Here is an 18,066-nt window from a genome sequence, read left to right as displayed (position 1 = left end):
AATAGAGGGAGTTTACTTATTCCACAGATGACTGCCACAAGAGAATGTAATTGCTCAATAATGTGTCGATGTACCCATGGGAAGGATTTAAGTCATCTGAGACCTGTATTGGGAACTTGCCAGGGACCCCAGCACTACCTCTCATTTGCACGAAATGGAGGAATTGTGGCCATCTTCTGCAATAAGGATAAACAGAACGAGAGAGGGAGTCAGGAACAGTCAAAAAGGCAGCCCAAATAAAAAAATTGGTCAGACTTTCAGTTGACATGAATAAATTGGAGGTTTAATGATTTTTAAAAAAAAAATCAAGTTTTTAAGTTTCTGATTTAAGAGGAAGACTAAGAAAAAATACTAGATTAAACCAAGTTTTTTTAAAAACATATTTTTTAATTTTTTAATAGGTCCAGGATGTGGAGAGTATTGCCACCTAGCCATAAGCTCCTAGCAAATGTAAATGTCTCATCAGAAAAAATGATTATGACATGCTACTTAAAAAAAAAAAGGAAAAAGAAAAAGAAAAAAGAAGTATTTCTCAAAATTGAACACAACTAGAAGGGAAAAACTGTTACTCAGATGCAGGAAATAAAAGCTTTAAGAGTAACAAACTTTCAGGGGGACAAGCCAACATAAGCACGGTATACTCCAGTACATAAGATGATCTGCATCATACAGAAATTATCTCACCAATTACTAAAGGCTCAAAAATAGATACAACATCTGACTGAAAACTATTTATGGACAATGAAATCTTTGTAACATTTGCACTATGGCTTTATTTTTTACAATCACGTATCAAGTTAAAGTGGAACATCTGATTGAATACTATTGTGAGATAAATAACAGTCAAAGCAGATTTAAGAGCTCATGGAATATTGCAAATTAAGTAGCACAATGCAGGATTAACTTAAATCAGAATATTTTCCATACTTCTCGAGGATGCAAAGAGTCATAGGATGAGAGTCAGCTTAGCGGATGCCTACTTTTAAGTAAATAACTCCTTCCACTGATTTTTAGAAGGCTACCCAAATGCTTTAGTTCAGGTACATGAATTAAAAAACCCCAACAATCCGGGTGAATTGAGGCCTTGGTTAGGAATTCATCGCTGGATGTGTTGAGAAGCTTTTCAAACCAATGGAAATTGTAATTCTCTCCCACAAGACCCATAATAAGGCAAACAGACCCTGCAGTTAAAGCGAGAATCACCAGACAGCCCCCGCTGGCTAGGGCAAAACTGGAATTTAAAGCCTCTCCCAGCATCCCGTTGGAGAATTTTTCCTGAATTTTCAAAATGGTTTACAGGATGTTTTTTGTCCACCTTTCCTCAAGATGCAGCTCAGAACCACCTGCCTACTCTTAGCACAAAGGGGTTCAACCCCAAACCCCACAATGAGTCAAATGATCCGATTCAGTAAGATGCACTGTATCATGATGTGATGCTCAGCTCAAGGCTCATATGTAACCTACTGCACTTGAAAAAAATAAAAGAATCCTATACTAGTTCTGCTAATTTCAGGTTAGTTTTTCAAACTAGTCCTTTGCCCCAGCCCTCCCTCTTTTTCTCCCTCCCACCCCGATCCGATTTTTCCCATTTTCAAATAAGGTTTAGAAATCTGCCCAATGGCAGGTGGGTGGAGGCGCTCCAGATACTATGTTTGTTGGTAGCCCAGCAGTTATTTGTGGTTGACTTTTTTGGTTGCCCACAGGAATTTCCAGGGTGGTGTAAACAGACAGATGTGGGTTCTTTTCTGCTATACAGATCACACCATAGAGAGATATCAAAGGGAAAAAACAAATCCATGAATAATGCACTAGTTGCAGCGTTTGAAGCTCAGAACTTTAAAGACTGGTCTCTGAATTTATTGGTTTAATTGTTGGGTATGGACATTTAAGCTGCCAGATAGCTTTTGAAATCAAAACATCACTTAAAGGTTTCCCGAATATATAAAAGTTCATACCAAGTGAAAGTGGGCTCAAGCACTGGCAAACTCAAAGCTGCTCCTGCCCTGACAGCACTGCCCTAATCTTAAACGCTAAAATTGCTCTTTCCTTCTTTTCCTCAGTACCATATTGGTTTGATTTTGCTTCAGTGAGGCATCTCAACAACTATTCCATGGCTCTTTCCTGCTATAACATTGGCAATCTAAAAGGGAGGGCTTCAAGGGCATGGGTGACAAGGCAGACCTTTTGCTGGCATAGGTTAGTAAAGCTCTGCTGATCTCAGGCTAACTCATATTAGCCAGGAAATTCTGCTCCTTGTTCTCTTTTTCTTTTTTTGTTTTTACTGGTACCATTGTGCAAAAATTACTTTTGCCATGTGATTTTTGTGTGCCTTGTGCTCACACAAGGGACACATCGTGGCATTTTTTTCCCCTTGAGATTAACAGGCAGCACATACTTAAAATCATGTTAACTCAACAGTGCAACTTTCTAATCATTCTTACTCTGGAATTGCCAGCTAAAGCTTTTTTTCATCATTTATTTTTTCAGGAGGATTTGTATATGTTTCTGTCAGTCTATTTTAGAGCATGGCAGGTTACAGAGGCGCTTTGATTCATGGCTTGACATAGATTATTTTAAGTAGAAGGAAAAAGGAGTCTTGGTTTTAACAGCATTGCACTGTCATCTTGCGGTTGCAACGCTCAGTTCCTAACCCTTATTTGGAAATGCCTTGAACAAGAATTCGATGTGAGCAGAAAGAAACGGTGATTGCCTCACTCCCAGGGCTTCGGTTTGTTTGGAGGCTTCCTTCCTGCTGCTCTTGTGACAACAAGACAGACGGACCTTGCCAACTGTTTCCTCTTCAGTTCGTTCTACCTCCTTCCTTCATGAGAGGAGAGCATGACCTCCTCCATAAACCCATCATTATTTAGAAGACTTCATCTTCTCCAGGCTTGGAGCACTTCTACTATGAACACTTACTCAAAGACCCATTTTCACGGCAGTGTTGTGTACAGTTGTCCTTCCTGCCTGAGCTTTAAAGAGGAATGCTTGACCACTGTCAGCTCCCAGTTAGTTATATATCTGTTTCACAACTAAGGCAAATCACTTCAAACAACTTCTTGGCTTAATTCACTTTTTCCAACTTGTAAACAGCAATCGTTTTTTGCCTCTTTTTCTGGACTGCTCAAGACACCAGCCAGCGCGGCATTCTCCTTGTAGACCCTTCCAATCAGCTCAAGAGAGTTACTTTCCCCAGCTTGTCCAGAATGTAAGAGAAAGCCCTGAGCTCGGCTTCCCTTCGTCTCCAGTTGTGCTGTTCCCAGCCAGAGCGCTGCTCTCCCAACAGCCTCCTTATATCCTCCTGCTGGCTAAAAAACCTCCCCACTGTACTCCAGAAAGATACACAACACAGATCCAGTCCCAGTGAAGTCTGACCTAATCATCTATCAGTGCACGGACAGAAAGCACGAAATGGTAGTCAGCCTAACTAGTTACTTGGAAGCGTACAGCATGATGATAACCCTAACCTAAACCAGATTCCAGAAGCTGCCACCCTGTCCTCCCCTCCTCAAAAGGCAGTATGTAAATCCCTTTCATATAGATCCTATAGACCCTTTCACCAGGAATCAAAAGCTTAAAAATGTACGTTACTTGTTTCTATTTGTGCTCTTCACTTTAGCCATTTCTTTCAAGTTGGAGAAGAAACTCTAATAAGGTCACTATTGTTACCTTCAGTTTCGGCTTTCATATTTGGGCTGCCAGTACCTTGATGGAATGTTTATTTTTATATTTATTTTAAACATATAAAAGTGGTTTTATAACAGAACCACTGTTAACATTAAAACTCATAAAAAAAAAAAAAGGGTTCTGACAGGGCTTAGTTCAGTACTTGGGAAGAAAAACACTATATTTTGATTAGAATTGTGTTACTATTGTTCCCCTGCATGAAATTTAGAGTATGCATACTGAAAGACTTGCCTACAGTTTAAAATGCTGTAAAGCATGTTTACTTCAACTTTTTTTAAATGTGGAAATTTTCATGATCTTGCAAATGGATTACCACAGACAGACTTATCCATCAACCCAAAATCTTACTAGCGGCAGAGGGATCCTCTGTGGGCCTTGGAATCCATTAATGCGCCATGCAGAGCACACATGAAGGTTGTACTCTAAAACTCCCAAAATACAAGATATTTATTGCAAGATTCTTTTTTTCAGCTATCAGATATTTTAAAAGGTCAGAATCATCTATTTTACCCTCACAATTTCAGAATTGCTACATTTAGGTTTAGCTTCAGAAAAGAACAAAACTTCTGGCAGAGATAAAATGTAAAAACACTTCAGAAAGGACTGAAAAGGAAGGGGGGTAGTATGGAAACTTCTGGTACTGACAGCTACCATCGGTGCGATTGCCGTTATGAAACAAATGGACTGTGACGTGAAGAATCTTATTTGTGGTAGATTTAGCAGAGATGTTAGGGGACTAATCTGACTGATAAAGGGTGCGTGGGAAAGTCCAACCGTCAGGTATGGAGATGCCCCTGAACCCAGGAATCAATAAACTGCAGAGGACAAAGCAAAGCCAAATCAGAAGAGGGACACGGCTCACGGCTTGATATTGTAGAAGAAGTTGCAGCCTCCCCAGGAGAAAACAGACATGCACGCACAATCCAGACAGTGTCAAAACTCAGCTGCTGCTGCAAGACTCCAGGAGCAGGGTGCCTCGGCTCTGTTTTGGAGAGACCACCTCTAACAGCAGAAGACAGCTCGATGGCTAATTCAGTCCTTCGCCTCGCTTACCGATACTGCCAACAAGGCTGCTAATTAGTACTAACTGTGACGGTGGTTTCTGTGATGTGGACGGCTGTTTGTGAAAAGCTGGACTGAGACCACCAACTCACTTCAGACAGGCCACTAAACAGCCATCTGAGGGTAACCACGAGGTCGCTAGCAACTTGGGTTAGATTCAAACTAGTGACTTCGAGGTGAAAAGGCTCCATATTCAATTACCAGTCCCCTGAGTCATCCCATCCACCCTCTATAGTTATTTCAAAGTGCTCTGGTAAGCAATATCTGAGGACATTACATGTGTTCAAAATGCTAAAAATACACATCTAAGAGGGCAGGGAAAAGATCAGATCACCCAAAAGTAAATTTTCCTTTCTGTTTAAAAAGAAAATAAAGAAAAAAAATAATTCACGATTCTAATACTTTAATCTTGTTTAAAAAAAAAAAAAAAATCAAAGGCCTCCCCTGCCTGGCTTTGCCATTCCAAATCATTTCTTGCAAGTATCATTAGAAAACTAAAGAAAGAGAGACTGTTCTTGGAAAAAAATAATTATATTCCTTTCACCTCTGTATTTTCTAAATAGTCAAATCAACAGCAGAAAGAAGGGGAAAGTACTTGAGGGTGGGGGGTGTGACAAGGGTAGCAGAAACAAAACAAAATGCTAAAAGATGGATTAAAAAAAAGCCCTGTGCTGAAAATGACAACTCCCAGGGATTCGACCCAGGGCTTCTCAAACTTGCAGATTTGTTTTAAGAGCGACGCTGCCCTCTGGTACCCCAGGATATGGTATTTTCAATGCAACTCCAGAGGTCCACAAATCGGTTTTTGTCACCTATCCTGGGATCTGACAACTCTCCCCAGGGTCTCAGTTAAACAACCCTCCAGTTTTTAAACAAAGTGGATTTTAATTGAGAAGCACCTGTGGTGAGAGTCTAGTGGCATTATTAAAAAGCAAATTTATCACAGTGAATCATAGAGGCAGGGGGTGAGGGAGTGAGCGGGGAGGGGGGGTCCACGCATACGTCATACCTGCAGCACAGTACCATTCCTTTCATAAAACTCCCTTGAAGAAATGTGTAGGATTTGACTGCACCCCATGAAGAGTGTTTTTCCCAACAAGCTGTTCCCAGGGTGTTGAAAAGCTATCATTCATAAAAAATTATTGAGGGGGAAGGAGGTAGCAAAGGGGAGTTCAGAAGGCCAGGGACGCCAGTGGAAACCACAGAATAAGACCCTCTGTAAAGCACGCACCTGTTTATGGCCACCATAATAGCCTAACTAGAAAGCTGAAAAGTTCCAAATTGAGGGGGGGCTGTGAGGGGGTGGGAGAAGGGGGGAAAGAGGGAAAACATAATGAAAGCTTGTTCTAATATCAAAATAAACTTTAACCCATGGAGTGCAGGCTCACAATGGATGACCGCAATTTAGAATAAAGCACCAACAATGCAAAATCCACTGAATTGAGGAGGACACTCTTCAGACACATCGTGGTACCATTAAATAGACACGGGTTTGGGCCAAAGATTGGAAGATGCACCACTTCATAAAATGTGGTTAAAAAAACCTTGCTTATTAAATAATATTTAATGTTGGCCCAGAGAGCAGTTGACAGTAGAGGGTAGGTGCCAAGGTCTGTCTAAACGCAGTAATGAATAACTCCTGTAAAAAAGAGTTTACGAGGCAAGGAAAAGAGAGTGAAGCCACCCTGCAAAGACTTGGATGATACACAAATGCTTAGAATGACAAAGAATATGCTGCAATTTTAATGACACTATTATCAAAATCCCTTGGTGATTTGTAACAGTATTATGCATGCACTTTGCCCTCAGTGAGAGGTAAGAAGTATGTACTCAAGCCTGTTGGTCCAGCTAAGAAGATATGACATTAAGGATGAGACTCCTCAAAGGTATTAGTCAGTAAGGATGCTTTTTTTCCCCAGGAAGGAGCTAGGCATTTTTATCCATTATTCCCTTATGAAGTCGTTTTGTTGACATTTTTGCCAAGACTTCTCAAAACATTTTTAGAAAACAAATCTCAAGTTAAATTGAGGGAAACGCCAGGCAGAGAGAATACACATATCTCACAGATAAGCTTTTATCTTAAGTATTCTGAGCCAGGCTGGAAAGTAGCCTTTCCTGCAGAGCGCTCAGTCTTGTCGATAAACTAACACTTCTGGCAGAACCTATCGCGATGGGCCTATAAAAAGCAGAACAGGAGGGCTGCCCCAGGAGTTTGAGACAAGACAGTTGTATGTTTCTTTTCATTAATAGCGTTGGCCCAACATTTTCCCATTTATTAGTGCACTCACAATACTGCTTTTTTTTTTTCCCCCTTGTTCATATAAATCAGCCTACTGAACCTCACTTTTAATCAGAAGTAGCAAGAGTTTATGATGTGCAGAAGAAACGAAATGCATGGTGCAGAATAAAGAGGGTAAGGAACTGAACAGAAATATCACCCGCTCTACAACCTATATCTGGGAAAACATGAATTTTTAATCGGTTTATCAACAATTTATGTTTGCTTTGTTTTTTGTTTTTGCTTTTTTTTTCTTTTAAAATCACCCCCAAAGTAATAAGCTACTTTTGCCCTGCCAGAGGGCTTTTATCTGCAAGGCTTGCGTCAACTTTTATTTATTTATTTTTTAAACACAGACAGCTTAGACTGTTTAGATCTGTATTTCTAAGTCTAATCTTTTTTAGTCAGCCTGTCTTACATATTTTTCTAGCAAGCTCTTCCCCTCCTCCACTTTAATTCTTACATACAATATTAACAGCTGAAAAAGTTCTGTAGTGAATGTAGGCAACTTCATCCACATTTAAAGAACAGGTGAACTGAAGCATCAAACATTCTCACACCCCTCCCTCAAATCCCCCAACCCACAAGTGAAAAAAAAAGGACATTGCAAAGCCTTGCAACATGAGACCGCAATTGCAGGCACTCCAGACAGAACAGGATAGGTTCTTACCGCTCTTTCCACTGTTCTTCCTGGGCATTGCTCTACCCAAATTCAGTATCACTTCTTGGCATTTTCAATAACAAAATATTTTCAGAAATTACTCGGAAGGGATCATCACTTACCGTTTAGCTAGTCAAGCTGTGAATTATGTAAGTAATTAGCCATAAGAAAGTCCTTTGCAATGAATGCTTACTTCCCTAATTTTTCCCCAATTTGCACATAAGCAATTTATCTTACAAAAGCCCACAGACACTAGTTTCATGATCTGTTCTGTGAGAAACGTGTCAAACACCACATTACATGCTAATGCTCAGTGTTAAACTGATTAACTGATTTATCATTGAAGTTGTTTAAATATATTTAAAACAAGCAATATACAAAGGATTTATCATAAAAACCCAATAAAATGCTTTTATAAGCATTCATTAAATAGCTCACAAAGAATAGATTTTAAGAGGTATGTAATAACAGAAGGATTCAGCTTTATAATAACTTTCAGTAAATACAGTTTCAAAACCCAAATTGTCCAGGCTAACAGCTGAAAATCCCCTCTATACCCAGAGTTAGGACTTGATATTTAAGATAAACTACATAATCCTATTTTTTTCCTTCTTATTGTGCTGTGAACACAGCAAACGTATTTCTGAAAAACAGGTCAACAGTAGAATAACTATCACCACCACCATTTGCTATGTTTATGTTTTAGAGTTAACATGACCGCTGAGAGGCCTGTTCAGTTGACACATTTCAGGTGTATTTTTGAGATTTTTTTTTTTTCCTTAAGCAACATAGCTTTTGGGCCTACTTTAATCACATTTTCAAAACCCCATGAGAAGAAAACCTCTTAAGAACAACCTCACCAAAAAAACAAGTTAGAGATTGGACCGTTCATCTTATAACAAGTATCGACTATGAACATATGTCAAAAAGTGTTAAGATATTCAGAACTCTTGAATTATTACAAAACATCCTACCAAAACTAAAGGCATTGCATAACAACTCCACAAGTGGACAGACAGGTTGAAATACTTCTTGAATGACAAAGCAAAAATTCAAACAGATATCCCTTTTGTACGATTGTGTCTCTAAACTTACGTTTTCTTGTACTCAAAAGCAACAGGAAACTTTTAAGTTTAGCATAAATATAGTATGGAAGTCATCTGAAATTTGAACAAGACCAAGTGAAAATTACCGTGCGTCTTACTAACGGAGCTTCAGTGACGTCTCTACATCACTATTGGTGAGGCATTAGCTGTGCTTCTGAACTGAGGTGAGATGCCATGCAGCAAAAAGAGGATGAGGTTAATTTTAAATGCTGTGGACTTCCATCTGTTTTTTTTTTCCTTTCCTATGAAAATACATGAACAATTAGATTTCTCTGATTTCTTTATATATTTTGTTTTCAATTTAAATATTTTAACTACTTAAGTAGGTTTTGAATTATATGCTGCTTTTAGAGAAAACGCTGAGCCAGATAGCAGAGCATCCTTGATTCTCATAAGGCAAAAGAAGTACATTGCCAATCCTGACCAAAATAAATTTGGGGTGAAACTACATATTGCTTTGATCTTATTGTGGAGAGAGAAGGCTCTTTGTAAAGGATACCCTTTGGATAGCAAACATCTGCAGCTGTCAGATTCTGGAAGGAATGATGCAAAATAATCATACTCCCTCATTTGTTTTACAAACGGACTAATAACGCATTCCCCATCTTTCAGAAGTTCTCTCTTGGACCTGAACTACTGCTCCTCACCCTCTGAGATCCATTTTTATTTGTTGCTTCTTTCTCCAGTCTCGGCAGTTCCTTACTCCCTGTTAGATGGACGCCAGCAGGCAGCTCTCAGAAATGCAGAGAATCTCTCAGTTCTTGATTTCTTTTGCCAGCACCACACTAGTCAGGATCAATAGCTGTTGAAAATGCCCTGTACAGACCCTGGATTCATGACTGGAACAAAGACAATGTTAAAGCAAATTCAGCAAATTTAGTAGCTCAGCTCTCACAAGTCTCTACTTACAACGTATAAACCAAGGATTTACAGAGCTTACAATGTGGCCACATTTGAACCGGATTATGACAGAAGGAAACTGCATAACCCTCATTTATATTGGGAATAGTTAGTCTTTAAAAAAATGATTTTAGGGATACTATTAACATATACAAAAACCAATGTCAGTTTCTCATCCTCAAAAATTACTGGATCTTATCAGAAATGACTGAAAGCTCCCATAAAGCAACCAATTAAGCCTAAAGCAGCGTGGAAAATTTCCACTTGAATGGTTATGATTTGGCCGAGCTACAAGCAACTGGAACTGGATCTTAGCATGGAAAGCATCATTTAACCCTAACCAGAGACACTGCTAACAGGTCTGCCCATCAACAACAAAGACCTAAATATGTTCCACATGTAACACAGTAATAAACATTTGTCTTTGGGTATATTTTAAAAACAGCACGCACACTATTACCCAGCTGTGCCCTCAACATACTGCAGAGAAACTCTAAAGGAAATGAGGAAACCAGTGGCGATTAAACTATGGAATTGCTTTCCACCTGAAGGACACCGGAGGTTTGCAGAGCGCTCTGTCCCGCAGAGCGAGGGGCAGTTTTATCAGAACCTTGGACAGCACCGGAGGGACTCCGGGACGGCGGAGCTCAGCCGCGCCGGCTCCGGCCACTTGCACCCCGGGGCTGGGCTGGGCTGGGCTGCCGGCCTCCAGCACACCTTCCCTCCCTAACCCCCGGCTGCCACTGCCACCTTCAAATACCCAAGGGGTGTATAGCGCATAAGGAAGCCTTGGGGATTTGAAGGAGGAAGTGAAAAGGCAAGGCAGAATGCGTTCTTTTGCATTATTTCATAATTTCCCCTCCCAACCAAACACGAAGAAGTCTACTTAGAGTACTCTAAGATGACAGCAAATACTAAGTCAACATAAAACAATAGAGATCAGGCTAGGTACAAAAATTTAAGGTAATTTTTGGGCCCAGCCTCACATTTTTAGTACTTTTTCATTTGGAAATAAAGGCTTTTTTTTTTTTTTTTTTTTGAGTCTCACCAACTCACACCAACCTCAAAATATACGATCAACTACTATATAAAGATTGTGACAGTGGCACTAACTGCCTGGGACTTTATTTTTTATTGGTTGCATTTAAAAATGTATTTTATAAATGCTTTAGGCAAAACAAACCTAAATTATTAGAAGCAGTAACAATTCAGAGCTTTGCAAACATTTAAGCTTCGTTCTCACAATTTGTAAAAAAACTCTTTAAAAATCTGTCCACTTATGATGGAAAACCAACTCCCTATTCCCTTTTAATAAAAAATAGACCAAAAAAAAAAAAAAAAGATCTGATCACTATTGTTTGAAAGCACTCGAAAGCAATAAGATGGTCACAAGACTTGATCTGACTGTTCTGCCCCTTTACAAACTCAATAAAGCTTGCTTTTTATGACTGATTGCTGTGCTGTATTAATCCCCTAGCATATAAAACAAGCCTATTGGAGACTGGGACTCCACTGGGGGAGGACAGGGAAGCTGTTGTGTTCCAAGAATTAATCCATCTAGGAAAATCAAAAGCCAGCCACTCACAATACAGTAATCAGCATGTTCTCCACTGTGAAAGCCCTACATTTCCCATTTAGAAAACACAACTATTACTCCATTATGTACTGAAACACACAAAACCCTTTTATTTATTTGTGTTTGTTATTATTTGGCTTATATTTACGTGTTTGTGTGTATTCCATTGGTGGGTATACAACCATCAAGTTAAAAAAAAAAACAAAAACAAAAAACAACCCTGTCTATTCCCAACTGCTTAAAAGGAAAAAGGGACTCCCACTGCTTTTTCCACAACCAAAGTTCTTTTTGGATTTGCTTTGTGAACAGGATTTTAACTCTTTATTATCCTAAATAAAAGGAAATTCTTTGCATTTTTTCCTTACACAGAAAGTTCATTTTCTGTTCAGGATGTTATTTTTTTTCTCATTTTGTTAAATTATCTGACACGAGTTTCCTAGGTAGCATTGATAAAATAGAAAAGTTTGAAGTTTAATAATTACTCAATTGAAAACAACTTCACTTTATTTCTAGGTGCTATTATATTTGATGCTCCTTTGTTAGCAACAGTTTAATTCTTTCCTTTTAAAGTTGAAACATGTAGCCTTCTGAGTAAATACTTTTTTTTTTTTTTTGCCATATAGGTACTAGAAGTATGAATCTTCTGTTGTGTTATGGAAATAAAGATTAAAAAACCCAAACAAAACCAGCTGTAAATCTTATGTGACACAGAAATTAAACTGCTCAATGAATTCTGGCCTAAACACAAGAATTAAGGCTTATGGAAATCATTGAGAAACTACAATCTGGTAGACCATGTGCTCAAGAAGAACCAAAAACATGTATCCTTTTCTATTCAGCTAGCGAAAGGCACCTACCCATTTAAGAAATTACTTTATAAACCAGCACTTAAACACAACAGTTTTTATTATCCGCTGAAATGTTCCTGTCAAACTATTTTTAAAAAGCAAATAAAGCACTTTGCTTATATTAATATTTATTCTTTGCTAAAACAAAGAACACTTTTCTCCCCCATTTGTTTTTAAAGGAAGAAGTCACTAAAAGCAGCAAAAGTTATATAGCTTTTGTTCCTATTGTCCCTTTATATACATCCTTTACTTAATAAATGGCTCGATACAGCAGTTTTATATCATTGCCTTTAAAACCAATAGGTGACTAAAATGCCACGAGGTCAATTCCATAGTCCCACCTGGTGAGCATGGTAGACACTGAAATGTTATGGTTAACTTGAAAAGATCTTAGTAGTCCAGCTACACTCACCATCAGTTTTAAGTATTACTACAAATTTCTCATAGTTCAAAGTACCATGTGCTTTTTTCCATTTTTAAATTAACACCACCACCCCACCCCCCCAACTAATTGGAGGAGCAAAAGCCGATGCACATGGCTGTTACACGCACATGTACTTTTAGGACATACACTTGTCTTTCCATTTAAGAATGGGATTAAATGATGACAACAACATGAACAATTTAACTTTTCTGGCGCCTTCCTGTTAATCACAACAAAATAACCAAATGTCAGCAATGATACACAAGTGCTAGTAATATTAAGCTGCAATTCTTGTTTTGCTTATGCACGGAGGATTACATTTCTTGGCTACCGGGGCAAAGCTATGGCACATACAGAGTTAACTGTGCCCCCCCGCCTTTCTTCACCCCCCTTCTCCCCCATCTCATTCATGCCACATTCCACAGTGGCAGGGTCCAACAACAATATAGGAGGGTACCCAAAATGAAGAGGCAGGGCCTTCCATTCTTCTGCCTCTCTTGAATTAATTAACTGGAAATGAGTTTTGTCAATGTTTTGGAAAGGCAGAGGGGTGAAAAGAAACTGCTAGAATTAATCACAGTGAGAAACTACCTCTTCAGCAGTCTGCCAGAGTTCAGAAAACCCATGAGAAGTGCAAAATAAAAGGAAAGTGGGCTGACTTACCATCCAAAGGAACAAATAAAATTCAAACAAACACCCAAGTCTCCAAAACAGAGACATGCCCCAGTGCAAAGGAATGTAGCATCTGTTGCCACAACAGCTTCAGCTTTGTTTTTAATATACTTGTCATGAGGACTGAAAGGTAACAAGGTAGAAAAGACAATTTACTAATAATTTAAATACACAGAAGGCATGTTGTGTTTAATTCACTAAATAGTTATGTACACCCAATATTCCACCGATCCTTATAGAAGTACAGATATTTAAGCACCATGATCGGAAACAAGTAACTTTTCATTGTTTAGCCCTGACTCAGCACAGATCCTTTAAATGAAGGTGGCAGACTGCAAAGCAGTTATTTCTTTGGGGAGTTTTTAATGATAGTTATCTTCAGGTTCAGCACTGGAAATTGTAACAACTCAATACTGCACACATGACATCTTTCTATTTACAAACCAAGAAAGTAATGACATTTTGAATATCTGAAAAGAAGGATCTTTTCCCATAGGTTAATTTACCTAGGTATTTAGGAAAATGTGTAGGTGTCCTTTTGTTTACATCAGTGAGGCAGAAGTATCATTTGTCAGTTTTTCTGATTATGAACGTAAGACTTCCAGTAGACTGGAACTAAACCCGAAGAAATCTTGATTGGCTGAACAGGGAAAAATATTTTAAAAGAGAAATCCTCTTTTAATGATTTGACTGTTCTTTATTTTTTATTCACAAGGGCTTTTTCTTGACAGATCTCAGAATTAACTTGTCATCTCGTTTCTCTATCTCTAAACCCATCCTCTCAAGGGCAGAATTGTCTGCCAGCCCCTTCTCCTCCATCTGCGCAATAAGCTCTTGGTTTCTCTCATTCTGTTCAGTGAGATTTCGGATAGCATATACTGCCCACTGGTTCACAACTGTTGTCTAAAGTTAAGGATCATTTATTTAAAGATGAAACAAAGCTTATTTTAATTTATTACTGCATTCCCCTCCCCTGCCCAATCCCTCAAACCCAGAAAAACAGTAGAAATCAAGGGTTTGAAGACAACAGACATTTACAGGCAATGACTCTGAACCTGCAAATACTTGCATATGAGGTAATTTAAGTTTAAATGAGGTATGTCCATTAACTTCAGGCAAGTTTACTAGGTTTTATCTTGAATAAAAACCCCAACAAACCAAACACAAATGAACTTCAAGAATTAAAAGGACAGATTGTTTTCAACCAAAATTACAGTTAATTGAAATGTTCCAATGATCTTCCTAGTGAGATTAAAAAAGCCAATCATTGTGTTTATGATCCGAACACTTCCAAGGACTGGCAAACTAAATGAGCTGTAAATCAGGTACAAGACAGACGACAGCTATTATTTTCACTGTAAAAGTTGAAGAAATGCAGAAAAAGAGAAACGCATCTTATCCAGATTAGCAACTGAAAATAGCACAAATAATGTGGCAGACACTTAAAAATATTTAACTTCCAACGTTATCTAAACTCAGTTCTTTGTGCCTGGGTGCTTTTACAAACTTGCCAACAGAACAGACACTAAGATCACCAGCAGGTAGCTCCTGCTCATGTTTAAATGGGCACAAGCTGCAACTCATTCACCTTCTAAGGTGGTCCCTTGAGGCACATGTCAGAGCCGTAGACAAAAGATTTAAATTCCCAGGATTATCAGTCAGGCATCTTCCAACTGAACTACAGTGTTCATTTTATGAAGTGTCAGAGATGTTAGTCCCAATTCTGCAGCCGAAAAGCGATGTGATATAATCTTTCCCAAGTTACCCATATGGGAGGCAAGCCATTCTGAATCACACAAAAGTGGTTTGCCTGCAGGGCACCAATTATTTACTACATGTAGCTTCACATCCAGTAGAAGAATATGCATAATTTACTCATCTCCTTGACGTCTTTTGGGTTGGACAGTGTCTAAGCACAGAGATAAGACAGTGTTCTTACGGGCATTTGCCAGGGGGTGACTGAAGGGGAAAACTCTTCAGTTGTGGAAGAAGGGAACTTCAGCCAAAAGAATAAAATACAGGACCTGGACTTTCTTACACAATCTATCATGACAGTATTTGGAAAATCCAGTACCACTGTATGCACATCCTTGCAGTAGCAGTGTTGCCATTTTCTCTGTGTACCTCGCCCCGACTGTTGCGCCTACCTTGCTGTCACCTCAAACTACCCTTTAGGCTTATACCCTTTCAGCAGGGGCAGCCTCTCATGCTGGGTAGTTGGATGCACCAGGCAATGTGGATGAACAACAGAATGCAGCAGGAGCAGCTTTCTTAATATAAGACACGGTCCTGCCTTCACAGGCTTACATCATTTGAAGAGAGAGGAAGTGATAAACCGAGAATACAGGAGACAAAAAAAAAGTTTATGACTATATCTAACCACAGTGCTACTTAGATGCCAAAAAAGAATAGAGAAACTGAAATAAAAAGCACAAGGAATTGTCAACAGAGAGAGAAGGGTTTAAATGAAGAATAGCTTGGACAAACACCACAAGAAACATACATGCTAGGGAACAATCCTGCACTGCCATGCATCAGTGAAACAGCCCCCTGCCTTTTAACAGCAGTTTATATTTATTTTCAATCACATCAAAGCCTTAATAGGTGAAAATGACTGAGAATATCAATGTATTCTCTTCTGTCAGTGCATCACTACTATGGTTAAGTGAAAAGACAAGTGCCAAACTACATGTAATTTACATAAACTGAATATTTCCACTGAAGATTACATTTGAGTATATAAAACAACAATAAACTACCAAAGAAATCAAATCATGTATAAGCAGAATCTCACTCATCAGCTCCAATGGTGAGAATAAATTTCAGAATAGTAAAGTATGCAAGCTGATAAATGCACATGAACAAATAGATGAACAAAGGCTGATACCTAGCAGGTCTTTCCGAGGTCTGATTTAAAGCATTTCACGAGTGCCAAAACGTAACATGAAGTTCTCCAAGTGGACTGTGAGAAACTTACTATCACCCTGCCTGGCTCTGCTCCTGGGAAGAGGAGAAGACTTCTCTTGTTGTGTTCCTAAAATACAACTCTGCATAAAATACAGCACTTGCATAAAAGAATACCTCCTTAAAAAAAAAAAGTTATTTTCAAAGAGTGACAGTTCTCAATCACGCAAAGTGCCACACAGAGAAAAAGTACTCTCAAAAATATTTTTTTTTTAATGTATTAGCCTTGGGAATAATCCTGTTACCATCATCTTTATGTCCTTCAATACAAAAACACTGCTAAACCCCACAGCATATGATGTTTTCCTATTATCATATCCATTCATGCTTACATAATATCTAAGACATCCCCATTATCTTATGAACTCTATCATCATTATGGCATTTATCATTATTGACTACTGTAGCTGAAGCTGCAAAATGGTTTCAATAATGTTTTCACTCATTCAAAAACTCTTTTCTGTATGTAGGTTTGCCATTGTAAATTCAGTCATGAATATGCATGATTTCCCTTGTTCGCATGCTGTGTGAGGCTAAGACCTTTGGATGGCTGTGTGCAGACCTAGACAGACTTAAGTGTCAGCAGAGATTAAAGCTAGTCCCCAGCTAATATTCACATTACCCTCTTGCTCCTCTCCAAAGATAGAGACACAGAGAGAAAATTAAACATATTCTAGAGTCTCTAATCCTACCAACAATTTAAGCACTTTATTGTATACTCAGCTTTAGAAAGAGAACTTCTAAAGTTTCCATAGTTACTACAAATAAGAGCATGAGCCTGTTTGTTGTGAAACTGCATAAAAGAAAAGAAATGCAGCAAGCACAGTAGATCTGATTGCATAGACAGACTTCTCTAGATTTTTCCAAGAGGACATACTGCACTCTCAAATTAACCAATATTATAGACAAGGAAGTGAAGACTACAAAATCTTTGTCACAGTGCAGAGGGCATAAAAAAGAAACAAAAATTTGTTTCATTGTTTTGCTTCATTACTAGACTACCTCTGATTAGGGAATGAAAGCAAACATTTGTATGCCTTTACAGCAACTCTTTTTCAAAATCCATCAGTACTGTATGCTATCAGATTCCTATATTATTTTGACTTACACAAACAGTAACAAAACTGAATCAACTTGCCCTGTGTTCCACACTTGTGTAACGTCTTCATATAGCAATTTAAAATTTATCATCTAAACTCCTCTGGGTCATAACTTCAACTGTCAGGGAAGGGGGTGTACAGGGAGAAAGGAAGAGAGGTGGAGAAAATGTGCTGGCAATCTGCCCTAGAGGATGAAAAATGTTACTATCTGGAATCAACATAAACCATGAAAATCTACGCCACTAAATCCTGTGGAAGTTTTGCCATTAACTGCAAAGGGGACTTTTCACAATTCTCTTGTTTCTTTTTATATGGATTCTGCTACAAGGGGTTGCTAGAGTCAATGCTAGCAATAGCACAGGGACTGTTTTGTAAGTTTAATGGTGCATGAAAAGAGAATTGCACACTGTCAGGAGTCGCTAACCAATATCCTACTGCAACGCATTACTGGAGAGGAGGACTTGCAAACCATTTCCCAAAGAGAGTATTCCAGCTTCTCCTCCTCATATTAGGAGGCAAGTCTATTGCAGCCATCAGGATCTTTATGAATTGTTCTATAAAACAATTTGGATTCTATGGCTTAAAGATAATAGACATCATTATTAATGAGGTTTGAATCTGATAAGGTAGATACACAGCAATGCGTAAGTAATCTCGAAAGTATGTTGCTTGAAAAAGGCAAGTAGTTTTAAAAGTTAAGTATTATCATTAACTAGTACAGGATACTGAAGAGTGGTGACAAGGAGAATGAAATACATACATCTGTTTTCTTAAGTCCCCTTGACAGT

At 38.6% G+C, this 18,066-nt stretch overlaps 1 protein-coding gene across 1 annotated transcript in view; it reads right to left on the bottom strand.

Annotated features, from left to right (window-relative positions):
* Window positions 1-13,557: 13,557 nt before the first annotated feature.
* ATXN10 (ataxin 10) overlaps window positions 13,558-18,066 on the bottom strand; it is a 100,522-nt gene continuing 96,013 nt past the window's right edge. The window contains exon 11 of the mRNA XM_054836522.1: window positions 13,558-14,110. Coding sequence (XP_054692497.1) covers window positions 13,923-14,110 — 188 coding nt within the window. The 3' untranslated portion in view covers window positions 13,558-13,922. The remainder of the gene's footprint in view (window positions 14,111-18,066) is intronic.

The sequence above is a fragment of the Grus americana genome, chromosome 1, assembly GCF_028858705.1.
Source record: "Grus americana isolate bGruAme1 chromosome 1, bGruAme1.mat, whole genome shotgun sequence".
In the NCBI taxonomy this organism is placed as follows: domain Eukaryota; kingdom Metazoa; phylum Chordata; class Aves; order Gruiformes; family Gruidae; genus Grus; species Grus americana.
This window is presented reverse-complemented; position numbering and strand designations above follow the sequence as displayed.